Raw genomic sequence first — 12,739 nt, 5'->3', positions numbered from 1 at the left:
CGCCCCCTCCCTCCCCGCTCCCTCCCTCCCCGCTCCCTCCCTCCCCGCTCCCTCCCTCCCCGCTCCCTCCCACCCGCTCCCTCTCCCACCCGCTCCCTACCCCCCCCCACCCGCTCCCTCCCCCCCTCCCACCCGCTCCCTCACCCCCTCCCACCCGCTCCCTCACCCCCCCTCCCACCCGCTCCCTCCCCCCCCCCCCCCACCCGCTCCCACCCGCTCCCTCTCCCCCCCCGCTCCCTCCCCCCCCTCCCACCCGCTCCCTCCCCCCCCCTCCCACCCGCTCCCTCCCCCCCTCCACCCGCTCCCTCCCCCCCCTCCCACCCGCTCCCTCCCCTCCCACCCGCTCCCTCCCCCCCCCCGCTCCCTCCCCCCCCGCTCCCTCTCCCCCCGCTCCTTCCCCCCCCCGCTCCCTCTCCCCCCGCTCCTTCCCCCCCCCCGCTCCCCTCCCCCCCTCCCCCCCGCTCCCCCTGTGTGTTTTCTTCTGGGCTGGGGTCTAAATGGAATTGTCCCACCTCCACACTCTGATTCACCTGTCTATTTCCCTTGCTTTCAAATCCATACAGGGAGCAATCCGTCTGCGGTAGGTTGATTGAAGCTACAGATTCCAAATCTCCAACATTAGCCATGCTATGTTGGGGGAAATACATCATATGGACAGCTTGGACTTGGTGGTATCGATGAGGAGGTTGTTTTAGAACCAAGAATCTGTGAGTTTTTCCAAAGCAAAAAAATTCGTGATTTGGGATGTGGCCGCAGACATACAGTTTTTGTTCTCGATGATGGGACTGTTTACAGCTGTGGCTGTAATGATCTGGGCCAGCTGGGACATGAGAAAGCAAGAAAGAGACCAGGTAAGCCCAGAGGTTGCAGTGGTGAGATCTTTGTTAGAACGTTTGATCTTTGGGAGCTTGTTTTCAAAACTAATTGCTTAGAATACATGGCACAGAAACTGGCCAAAAACAGAAAATGCTGGAAATACTCGGATTTGGCTCTTTCATCAAAGTGGTGGGGGGAGGAAAATGAAGACCCTGTTGTCCCCTAGGAGTGGGACTGTGTCTAGACTTCCATATCCACCTTCCTTACAACCTCTGTGTGAGTGTGCATGTGTGTCTCTTTATCAACCTAGGCCGGAAAGATTGATGGAATGTTTCTTGGGCTGGGGAGATTTAATTATGAAGGGAGATTAGACAGACTGGTTGTTTTTCCTTAGAGCAGAGGAGACTGAAGGGGTGCATGATTGAATTATAAATTGAGGGGCATATATAAGGTAGACAGGAAGGATCCATAATCGAGGCAGAAATTTAAGATAAGGGGCACTTGGTCTGGAAAGCATAGTCATAGAGACGTAGAAACAGACCCTTCAGTCTAACTCATCCATGCCAACCAGCTATCCTAAACTAATGTAGTCCTATTTGCCAGCACTTGGCCCACATCCCTGTCAACCTGTCCTATTCATATACTCGTCCAGATGCCTCTTAAATGTTCTAGTTGTACCAGTCTCCCTAAATTCCTCTGGCAGCTCATTCCATATATTCATGATCCTTTGCGTGAAAAAGTTGATCCTTGGGTCCCTTTTAAATCTTTTCACTCTTATCCTAAACCTACCCACACCCCCACCCCAGGGAAAAGACCTTGTCTATTTACCCTATTCATTGCCCCTTATGATTTTATAAAGCTCTATAAGGTCACCCCTTAGCCTCTGATGCTCCAGGGCAAACAGCCCCAGTTTGTTCAGCCTCTCCCTATAGCTCAAACTCTCCAATCCTTGCAACATCCTTGTAAATCTTTTCTGAACCCTTTCAAGTTTCACAACATCCTTGTGAGGAAAAATGTTTTCACTCAGAAGGTGGTGGGATTCTGGAAAGCACTGCCTGTAAGTGTGTTAGAAATAGAAACCTTCTTGACATTTAAGAAATATTTGGATATATACTTGTGATTCCAAGGCTATGGGTCAAGTGCTGGCAAATAGGATTAGAATATTTAGGTGGTGGTTTTGACTGGCGCAGACTCAATGGGCCAAAGGGCTGTTTTCTCTGCTGTGGACCTCTTATGATTATAAGCCTTTCTTTTGCTGAAAGTATCTAATCCTCTCCAACTTGTACAGCTACTAGCTGTAGGAAGTTCTTTACCAGCCTGGAAAAAATACATTTGTTTCCGTTACTATTTTTAATATTCTATGTAATTAAGCTTAAATATTAATGATTGACAACAAATTGAATAGGAACAGGCAGCGGATCTGTAACTAAATGTGCAAATAAAAAGTATTTTGGGTGGTTTGATCATTAAATGTTTCACTTGCATTTATCCAGCTGTTGATGAATCAAGATGAGCTGATGAGTCAATCTGAATGGATGAGTTATCATTTTCCTCACTAACTCCATCCTAGAATGATATAGTCGTGTACTAACATTCCTAAATGTTCCAAATAGGTGAATAATTGCTTTTTATTTCCCCTATTTGCATTCCTTAATACCTCAAACTTCAAACAAATTGCTTCTTATGAATCTGAATTCCAGCGAATTCAGTTCTAATTTCTCCTCTTAATTTAACTTTTGGACACCAGATAATTATTTTAGTAAATATATGTAACGTTTCAACGAAGGCTTATTTATCATTTGTCACATGACGCCAGATTATAGACCAACAGGTTTATGTATAATCATAAGCTTTCGGAATGCTGCTCCTTCATCTGATGAAGGAGCTTTTTATTTTAAGTAAACCTGTTGGACAATAACCTAGTGTCATGTGACTTCTGACTGTCCACCCCAGTCCAGAACTAGCGTCTCCACATCCTATTTACCATTTGTAAGGAATGGTGCCTAAAACTGCACACAGCACTTCAGTTGTGATCTTACAACGTTTGCTAATCTGAAGCACAACATCCACTCCAATATTTTTCAGTAAAATGCTAAAATCAATATTGTTTTATTGTCCCCTGTCTCTCGTCAGTGATGATTGGTGGTGGCTTAACCTGAGGGTCACCACAACTCAGGCAAAAGGAGAGGTTTACAAGGGGAGTTGTTTATGATGACCTCAGCTTATGCAAGAATTGAGCCAACATGTGTGGCATCACTCTGCATCGCAAACCAACATCTAGCTAACTGAACCCCCAAACCATAATATCAATCATTGACTAATACAGTGAATAGTTGCATCTCAAATAGTTGTGGAAGAAATATTAAAGGGTTCCTAATCTCTTACCTGTTCTTGAGGCTATTGTATCTGTGTGGCTGGCCCAGTTCAATTTCTGGTCAATGCTGATCCCCATGATGTGACTGGGCAACTTGGCAATGGTCATAGCTTTGAATCGCAATTGGTTAGTCAGATTCTCTCTAGTTGGAGATAGTCATTGGCTGGTATTTGTATAGTTAGAATATTAGTTGAAGCTTGAGCCGAGAAGTGACATTATTGTCCAGGTCGTGCTGCATTTAGAAATGGACTGTTCCATTATCTGAGGAGTTGTGAATGGTGCTGAACATTATGTAGTCATCTGTGTAAATGCCCACTTGTGTCCTTGCGATAGATGGTAGATCATTGATGAAGCTCCTGAACATGCTTGGGCCTTGGACATGATTCTTCGGAAATCCTGAAGAGTTTGGAGCTGAGATGGTTGATTTTCAACAACCACAACCATACTCCTTTGTATTAGGTATAATCCAATGTGAAGTGTTTTCCCCAGTTCTCTTTGACTCTCTCTTTGCTCCTTATTACCTTACTTTGTCAGGTGTGACCTTAACATCAAACGTGACCTTGATGTCACAGGCAGTCACTAACCTTAGCTCCTTTGTCCATAAATGAACCAAGCTTGTAATATGGGCAGAAGCTGAGTGACTTTAGTGGAATTCAAACATTGTGTCGGTGAACAGGTGCTGCTTGGTAACACTATTGATGATACCTTCCATCATTTTATTAATGATCTAAAGTGAACTGATAGGGGCAGTAATTGGCTGAATTGGATTTATTGTTTATTGGACAACTCGCCAATATTCCATATTGCATTGTAGATGTCAGTGTTGCAGTTGTACTGGCTGTATCTCTAGCTAAGTTCTGCACTGTTTTCAGTATTATTGCTGGAGAATTGTCAAGGACCATAGCCTTTGAAGTCTTCAGTGGCATCTATATGAATCACATTGGCATCTGAGGACTCAAGATGAATATTCAGTCAGCACTCCTGGCTGTAGATTGTTGAAAATGCTTCAGTCTTACCTTTTACACTTAATGTGCTTGGATCCTCCATCACTGAGGGTAGCAATGTTGGTGGAGTGGGTTCCTCCAGTGAGTTGTTAATGTCCACCATTCTTCACAACTATATGCAGCAGGACTCAGCTTAAATTTGATCCACAGTGTGAAATTGCTTAGTCCTATCTGTCACTTTCTGCTTTTGAAGTTTAGAATGAAGTAGTACCATATTGACCATTTCACCTTAGGTATGGCTGTTGCTGCTCCAGCATGTCCCCCAACTCCTTCCAGAGCCAGGATTGATCCCATTGTCTGATGGTAAAGTGGGGATTATAGCAAGCTGCAAGGTTGCAGTTAAGTTGAAGTCCAATTTGGCTGCTGCAAATAACACACAATGCTTCAAGGATGCCCAGTCATGAGTTGTTAGATCTAACAGCATTGTGGGCCAATGTGGGGTGGCGCAGTGCCTCAGTGGTTAGCACTGCTGCCTCACAGTGCCAGGGACCTGGGTTCAATTCCTGTCTGTGGAGTTTGTACATTCTCCCAGTGTCTGTGTGGATTTCTTCCAGGTGATCCAGTTTCCTCCCATAATCCAAAGGCGTGCAGGTCAGGTGAATTGGCCATAATAATTTGCCCATAGTGTTAGGTGTATTAGTCAGGCGTAAATATAGGGGAATGGGTCTGGGTGGGTTACTCTTCGAAGGGTCACTCTGGACTTGTTGGGCCTAAGGGCCTGTTTCCAAACTGTAGGGAATCTAAACTAAAAAGACGTACAGCATGTCGGTTCAAAAAGGCAGCTCACCACCATCTTCCCAAGGGCAAATAGAGGTGGGGAATAAGTGCTGGCCCCATGAGTGATTTTTCAAAAAAGATCAAAATGTATTCCCTTTTGCATGGTGGTTTCACCACACGATGGTAAATGTGAATATGGACTTTATCTTCACAAGGACTGTGTTATGTTCACGCTTATCAATGCTGTTCTGGGCAGATGCATCTGCGACAGGCAGATTGATAAAGGGGAGGGCAGGTATGTTTTTCCACCTTGCTGATCCCTGCTGATTTCAGTTTTGCTGACACCTTCCTCAGACTCAGAACGGCAACCATTTCCTTTAGGTTTCTGTCAGTACTGGCATTGCTGAACATTAAAGTCCCAAACCCAGAGTACATTCTGTGTGCTTGCCTCCCTCTGCACTTCCTCTGCAGTGGTGTTTAACGTGGTGCAATAATGATTCATCAGCTGACAATTTGGCAGTAGATAGTAAGCAGTAGGTTTCCATGTTCATTTTTGACCTAATGCCATGCGACCCAACACTCCATTTCAATGTTGAGGGCTACCATGGAAACTCCCTCCTGAATATATACCACTCTGCTGTGTCTGTCCTGCTGGTAGAACAGGAACTAGTCATGGTGTTAGTCATATCTGGGATGTTATCTAGAAGGCATGATTCCGCGAATACGAATTTGTCAGACGGTTACTTAATTAGTCTCATAATTTTAGCTCTAGCCCCCAGAAGTTAGTATGGCGCGCTTTGAAAGCTGTGTTTTTCCATTGTAATTTGCAATGCCTAGTCAGATTTTGGAAATGTGTAGAAGTAACAGGGTTGTTATCATGGGTGACTTTAACTTCCCTAATATTGATTGGAACCTGCTTAATTCAAATAGTTTGGATGAAGTCGTTTTTGTCAGGTGTGTCCATGATGGGTTCCTGTAGTAGATGTAGATAGTCCGACTAGAGGGGAGGCCATATTGAATTTGGTGCTTGGCAATGAACCATCTATCTCTTAGTGGGAAAGCATTTTGGTGATGGTGATCACAACTCCATGACCTTTACTATTCTCATTGGGAGGGATAGGAGCAGGTGGAATGGGAAAGTATTTAATTATGGAGGGGGAATTAGCATGCTATTAGGCAGGAGCTGGGACACTGAAATCAAGAACAGGTGTTTTCAGGGAAATGCACAACAGAAATGTGGAGGTTATTTAGGAAGCACCAGGTTTGTCCCACTGAGGCAAGGAAGGGGTGGTAGGCTGAAAGAACCTTTGGTGACAAGGGATGTGGAACATCTAGTCAAGAGGAAGAAGGAAGCTTAAGGTTGAGAAGACAAGGATCAGACAGGACTTTAGAGAGCTACCAGGTAGCCAGGATGGAACTGAAGAATGGACTGAGGAGAGTTAGAAGGGGGCACGAGAAAGTTTTAACAGGTAGAATTAAGGAAAGCCATCAGGCTTTCTATACTTATGTGAGGAACAAGAGGATGGTCAGAATGAGGGTAGGGCTGATCAGGGATAATGGAGGGAATTTGCACCTGGAGTCGAAAGAAGTGGAGGGGGTCTTCGCTCTAGTACTCACTACTGAGCAGGCATTTTGACGTTTATGAGGACATTGTGAAAAACAGATTGATATGCTAGAACAGGGTGATGTTAGGAAGAAGAATGTGCTGAAAATTTTGTAAAACATAAAGGGTTCAGAAAAGATTTACAAGGATGTTGCCAGGGTTGGAGGATTTGAGCTATGGGGAGAGGCTGAACAGGCTGGGGCTGTTTTCCCTGGAGCGTCAGAGGCTGAGGGGTGACCTTATAGAGGTTTAAAAAATCATGAGGGGCATGGATAGGCTAAATGGACAAAGTCTTTTCCCTGGGGTGGGGGAGTCCAGAACTAGAGGGCATAAGTTAAGGGTGAGAGGGGAAAGCTATAAAAGAGACCTAAGGGGCAACTTTTTCATGCAGAGGGTGGTATGTGTATGGAATGTGCTGCCAGAGAAAGTTGTGGAGGCTGGTACAATTGCAACATTTAAGAGGCATTTGGATGGATATATGAATAGGAAAGGTTTGGAGGGATATGGGCCAATTCCTGGCAGGTGGGGCTAGATTGGGTTGGGATTTCTGGTCGGCATGGACAAGTTGGATTGAAGGGTCTGTTTTCGTGCTGTACATCTCTGACTGTACAAGGATAGGTAAATCCCCTGGACCAGATGGGATATACCTTAGGTTACTACTGGAAGTGAGGGATGAGATTGCTGTACCTTTGGCAATGATTTTTGCGTCCTCACTGTCCACTGGAGGGGTGCCATATGAAATGTTAACTCTTGTTCAAGGCAGGTAAAAGGGATAATCCTGGGAATTATAAATTGGTCAGGCTTGCGTCTGTGGTGTGCAAAGTAATGGAGAGGATTCTGAGACAGAATTTATGATTACTTAGGGAACCATAATTTGATTAGAGATGGTCTGCATGGCTTTGTGAGTGGCAAATCATGCCTCAAACCTTATTGCATTCTTTGAGAATGTGATAAAACACGTTGATGAAGGTAGAGCAGTTGATGTGCTGTACATTGATTTTAGCAAGGCATTTGATAAGGTTCCCCATGGTAGGCTCATTCAGAAAGTAAGGATGCATGGCATACAGGAAAACCGGTCTGTCTAGATACAGAATTGGCTGGCCCATAGGATTTATTCCTGATGAAGGGCTTTTGCCCGAAACGTTGATTTCGCTGCTCGTTGGATGCTGCCTGAACTGCTGTGCTCTTCCAGCACCACTAATCCAGTATTTGATTTTCAGCATCTGCAGTCATTGTTTTTACCTGGCCCATAGGAGACAGAGGGTGGTGGTCAGTGAAAAGTATTCAGCCTGGAGCTCTGTGACCAGTGATGTTCCATATGGATCGGTTCTGGGACCTCTGCTCTTTGTGATTTTTTATAAATAACTTGGATGAGGAAGTGGAAGGGTGGGTTAGTAAATTTGTCGATGACACAAAGGTTGGTGGAGCTGTGGATAGTGTGGAGGGCTGTTGTAGGTTGCAACGAGACGTTGACAATGCAGAACTGGGCTGAGAAATGGCAGATGGAGTTCAACTTGGAAAAGTGTGAAGTGATTCACTCTGGAAGGTCGAATTTGAATGTGGAATGCAGTGTTAAAGATAGGATTCTTGGCAGTGTGGAGGAACAGAGGGATATTGGGGTCCATGTTTATAGATCACTCAAAGTTGCCACCAGGTTGATTGGATTGTTAAGAAGACAATGTTGGCTTTCATTAGCAGGGCACTTGAGTTTAAGAACCACAAGGTTATGCTGCAGCTCTATAGAGAGTTGGTTAGACCACTCTTGCAATAGTTGAGTTCTGGTTGCCTCCATATCGGAAACATATGGAAGCTTTAGAGAGGGTGCAGAGGAGACTTACCAGGATGTTGCCTGGACGGAGGGCATGTCTTATGAAGAAAGGTTGAGGGAGCTAGGGCTTATCTCGTTGAAGCGAAGAAGGATGAGAGGTGACTCGATAGAGGTGTACAAGATGTTGGGAGGCATAGAGTGGATAACCACAGACTTTACTCAGTGGTGGATGCATGGATGACACTGCCAGCAGTATTGGTAGAGTCAGATACATGAGGGACATTTAAGCGACTCTTGGATAGGCACAGACCTTTATAAATGCCTCCCACTGTTCTGCTGTAGATTTACCCACAGACTAAGTAGCTTTTCTTAGTCTTTTTTTATACATATTTTTATTAGAAATTTAACATTTTTACAAGTTTACAAAAATAAACAAAACTCTCAAATACAAACATTGATATACAATAGCCAAAATTTAACAAAAGAAAAAAAATACCGAAAAAGAAAAAAAAAACAAAACTCAACTCTCTACTAATCTAACCTACAACTAACCAGAGTGTATATTTAAGTCTCTTACATGCTCGGAATGTGTTAACATCAAATGTAATAAAACCCGTATTTGTGCGAGATTCCTCTCCTAAGGGGCCCCGGACCAGCCAGGTTTGTAATCTCAATTAAGTAAAAGCCCTTGTTAGGATAGCCGAAATATCTGTATTTATGTAATTCAAGAAGGGCTGCTATATTTTATAAAATAATTCGGTCTTTCGGTGCACCATATTTGTAAGGAAATCAAGGGGAATACATTCCATAATTAATCTGTACCAATTTGAAAGTCCAGGGGGGCCCTCAGCCACCCAGTTCACCAAAATATTTTTCCTTGCACAGAAAGAGAGAATAGAAAATAGTCTCTTCCCGTACATGTCCAGGGAGGGAAAGTTCGAAATGCCCAAAAGGAGAGGTACAGGGTCCACTTTAATTTCCGTTCCTAAAATTTCTGTCAGGGTACTTGTTACTTTAGTCCAATATCTACGGATCTTATGACAGGTCCATAGGCAATGTACAAGAGTGCCCACCTCTATTTTGCATTTGGGACACATTGGAGATGCTCCTGCCTTAAGTTTTGCCAATCGAACCGGTGCTATATGAGCCCTGTGAAGTATCTTCAGCTGGATAGCCTGGGTTCTATTACAGATAGTAATTCTTCTAGCATTTTCCCAAATATCATTCCAAGTTTCTATAGAGATTTCTAGTCCCAAATCCTGATCCCATGTTTTAAGCAGATTGACCATATCTCCCGATACTTCATCATGTAGTAAATGATAAATAGTGCTGATGGAAGATGCCCCCACTGGTTGTAGGACATTACATTCTCTATCTGATTTATAAAGACTATCAAATAACATAGTCTTCTGTATATAATCTCGAATTTGGAAGTATTGAAAGAGGTCTCCATTAGGTAATCCGAATTTCTGACGCAGCTCTTCTAAAGACATCAGGACCCCATCTTTAAATAGGTCCCCTAGACATGAGATACCCCTGGATCTCCAGAGTTTAAAAGGGGCATCTGTAAACCCCGGTTGGAATCCCCATGCTCCCACTATCGGTGCATAGGGGGATGTTTTATGTGAATTACCCTCATTTTGCCGCATTATATTCCAAGCCTTAATTGTGTTTAGTATTATAGGGTTTTTACAGTGATCTGTAATGATTTTCCTCTTGTCTGAAAATAAGAGGTTAATAAGTGAGTATTTTACTTGAGAAGCCTCGATGTCCAACCAGATTGATTGTGGATCAGACAAGACCCAATCAGCTATGTAACTTAATAGGGAACTTAACCGATATTTCCTAAAATCTGGGAAGTCCAGTCCTCCCCTTGTCTGTGGAAGGTGTAGCTTCGTCAGCTTAATGAGGGGCCGTCTATGATTCCAGGTAAAGGAACCCAACCAGCCATATAATTTAAGTAGAGCCATCCTCGGCAACATCACCGGAAGCATCCTCTTAGGATATAGGAGACGGGGCAGAACATTCATTTTAATTAGTGCTATTCTACCCAACCAGGAAATTGGAAGGTCTCCCCATCGCTGGAGGTCCTGCCTTATCCTTTCCAGTAAATGCTAATTGCCTTATACAACTGACCAAATACTGAAGTAATAAAAATGCCTAAATATAAGAAGCCCTCCAGGGACCAACGAAAGGGAAAAAGGGATCCGTCCACTAAGTGGGGTGTCATAGCAAGGCCACCCATTGGCATATCCTCCGATTTTGAAAAATTAATTTTATAGCCTGAGAATGCACTAAATGTATTAATAACTTGGATTAGGCGAGGTAAGGACATGAGAGGATTACTGAGGTATAGAAGAACATTATCTGCATAAAGGGTAATTTTATGTTTACCTGTACCAATCCTTGGGGCAGTTATATTAGGATCAGCTCGTATAGCTTCTGCTAGTGGTTCAATTATTAGTGTAAATAACAATGGCGAGAGAGGACATCCCTGACGGCAGCCCCTACCCACACTGAAGCTATCCGAACCTAATCCATTGGTAACCACAACTGCTTTGGGATCACTATACAATGTTGAGACCCATTTGGTAAACACCTGTCCAACGCCAAACCTTTCCAATGTGTAAAACAAATATGACCATTCAACCCTATCAAATGCCTTTTTCGCGTCTAATGAAACTACTACTCCTGGTATTTTTCCCTGATGACAGGCTTGAATCATATTCAAAACCCTTCTAATATTATTGGATGATCTACGGCCCTTAATAAACCCCGTCTGATCCTCTATAATATGTGGCAGTACCCTTTCTAGTCTCCATGCCAACGTTTTAGAAAGGATTTTAAAATCTACATTTAGCAAGGATATTGGTCTATATGACGTACAATCTTCTGGATCCTTTCCTTTTTTTTAAGGATAAGAGAGATATTTGCCTCTTTCAGCGAAGGCGGGAGACAGCCCTGACTATATGCATAGTTATACATGTCCATAAGTGGACCTGCCATTATTTCTGTAAATTCTTTGTAGAATTCAGCTTGAAAATTATCTGGGCTCGGTGCCTTACCGCTCTGAAGTTGCCTAATTGCATCAAGTTGTGAATTGGACTGTTAGAGGAGCATTTAGGACCGATACCTGTTCTGGAGTTAGGCCCGGAAAGGTCAATTTTTTTAAAAATGACTGCATCCTCCTAGTCCTACCTTCACAATCCTGCGATGTATATAACTCAGAATAAAATTCTCTAAAGATCGCATTAATCTTTTTATGATCATGAGTCAAAGTACTTTCCTTGATAGACGTAATAGTCTAAGGGGTCTTTTTTTTCCTTTGCAAGAAATGCTAAGTATCTACCCGGTTTGTCGCCATATTCATATAACCTTTGTTTTGCAAATAATATTTCCCTCTTAGCCGTTTGAGTAAGCATAGTGTTTAGAGCTGTCCTAAAAGCCTTTGCAATTTAATAATAGAAGGTCCATTAGCGTATGCTATTTCAGCCGCTTTTAAGCGAGCTTCGAGCAGACGCTTTTGTTCTCCCTTCAATCTTTTCTGGGTCGCTGAGTAGGAGATGATCAAACCTTGCGTGTAAGCTTTGATGGTCTCCCACATCATTGATGGGTTGCTAGCCGTACCTGAATTAATTTCTAAAAAGGTTTTAAATTCGTGAGAGAAGTACTTTACAAATTTACTATCTTTCATTAGGAAGGGGTCCATACGCCAACGCCGAGGGGATGTCCCATTGTTCCTCACCTTAGTTTCCATATATACAGCAGCATGGTCGGAAATTGCTATACTACCTATTTTACAGGATGATATGGAATTTAAAAAATCGAGGGGGCAAAAAAATATCAATTCTGGTATGGCATTTATGTGGATTGGAATAAAAAGAAAAATCTCTGTTCTGTGGATGAAGACATCTCCGTAGATCTACTAATCCTAATTCTTTGTTCAGATCCACCAATTGTCTAGATCTAGGAGATACTCCTACAGTACTCTTGGGAATCCTATCTATTTCCGGATCCATGATACAATTAAAGTCTCCCCCTATAATTGTATGACAGGCACCAAAAGCCATCAATTTTGAAGAAGTTTCCGTTATAAATTTAAAGGGGTGTGCTGGGGGGCAGTACAAATTTAAAATCCCATATTCCTTTCCATTTATGAGGGCTTTGATCAAAATATATCGTCCAGAATCGTCTTTTATCTGATTTTAGGATTTTGAAAGGGAAATTCTTCCGAACAAGAATAACAACTCCCCTGCTTTTTGAGCTAAAAGAAGAAAAAAAGGCCTGATCAAATCCACCTGTCGTAATTTCAAGTGTTCTTTATCCGACAGGTGTGTCTCCTGTAGGAGAGCTATATCGACTCTTTCTTTCTTAAGATTTGATAATATTTTCTTCCTTTTGACTGGCGAATTACTCCCCTTGACATTCCAGGTGCACCAGCTAAACGACTGATCAAC

General features: G+C 43.1%; 1 protein-coding gene across 1 annotated transcript in view; it reads left to right on the top strand.

The window, feature by feature from the left end:
- Window positions 1–609: 609 nt before the first annotated feature.
- The window catches only part of herc4 (HECT and RLD domain containing E3 ubiquitin protein ligase 4), a 110,929-nt gene continuing 98,799 nt past the window's right edge, over window positions 610–12,739 (top strand). Inside the window, 2 exon segments of the mRNA XM_072557971.1 lie at window positions 610–636; window positions 638–851. Coding sequence (XP_072414072.1) covers window positions 625–636; window positions 638–851 — 226 coding nt within the window. The 5' untranslated portion in view covers window positions 610–624.

Source organism: Chiloscyllium punctatum, chromosome 38 (assembly GCF_047496795.1).
Source record: "Chiloscyllium punctatum isolate Juve2018m chromosome 38, sChiPun1.3, whole genome shotgun sequence".
Lineage (NCBI taxonomy): Eukaryota > Metazoa > Chordata > Chondrichthyes > Orectolobiformes > Hemiscylliidae > Chiloscyllium > Chiloscyllium punctatum.
The sequence above is the reverse complement of the archived record's forward strand: the minus strand, read 5'-3'. Positions and strand labels throughout refer to the sequence as shown.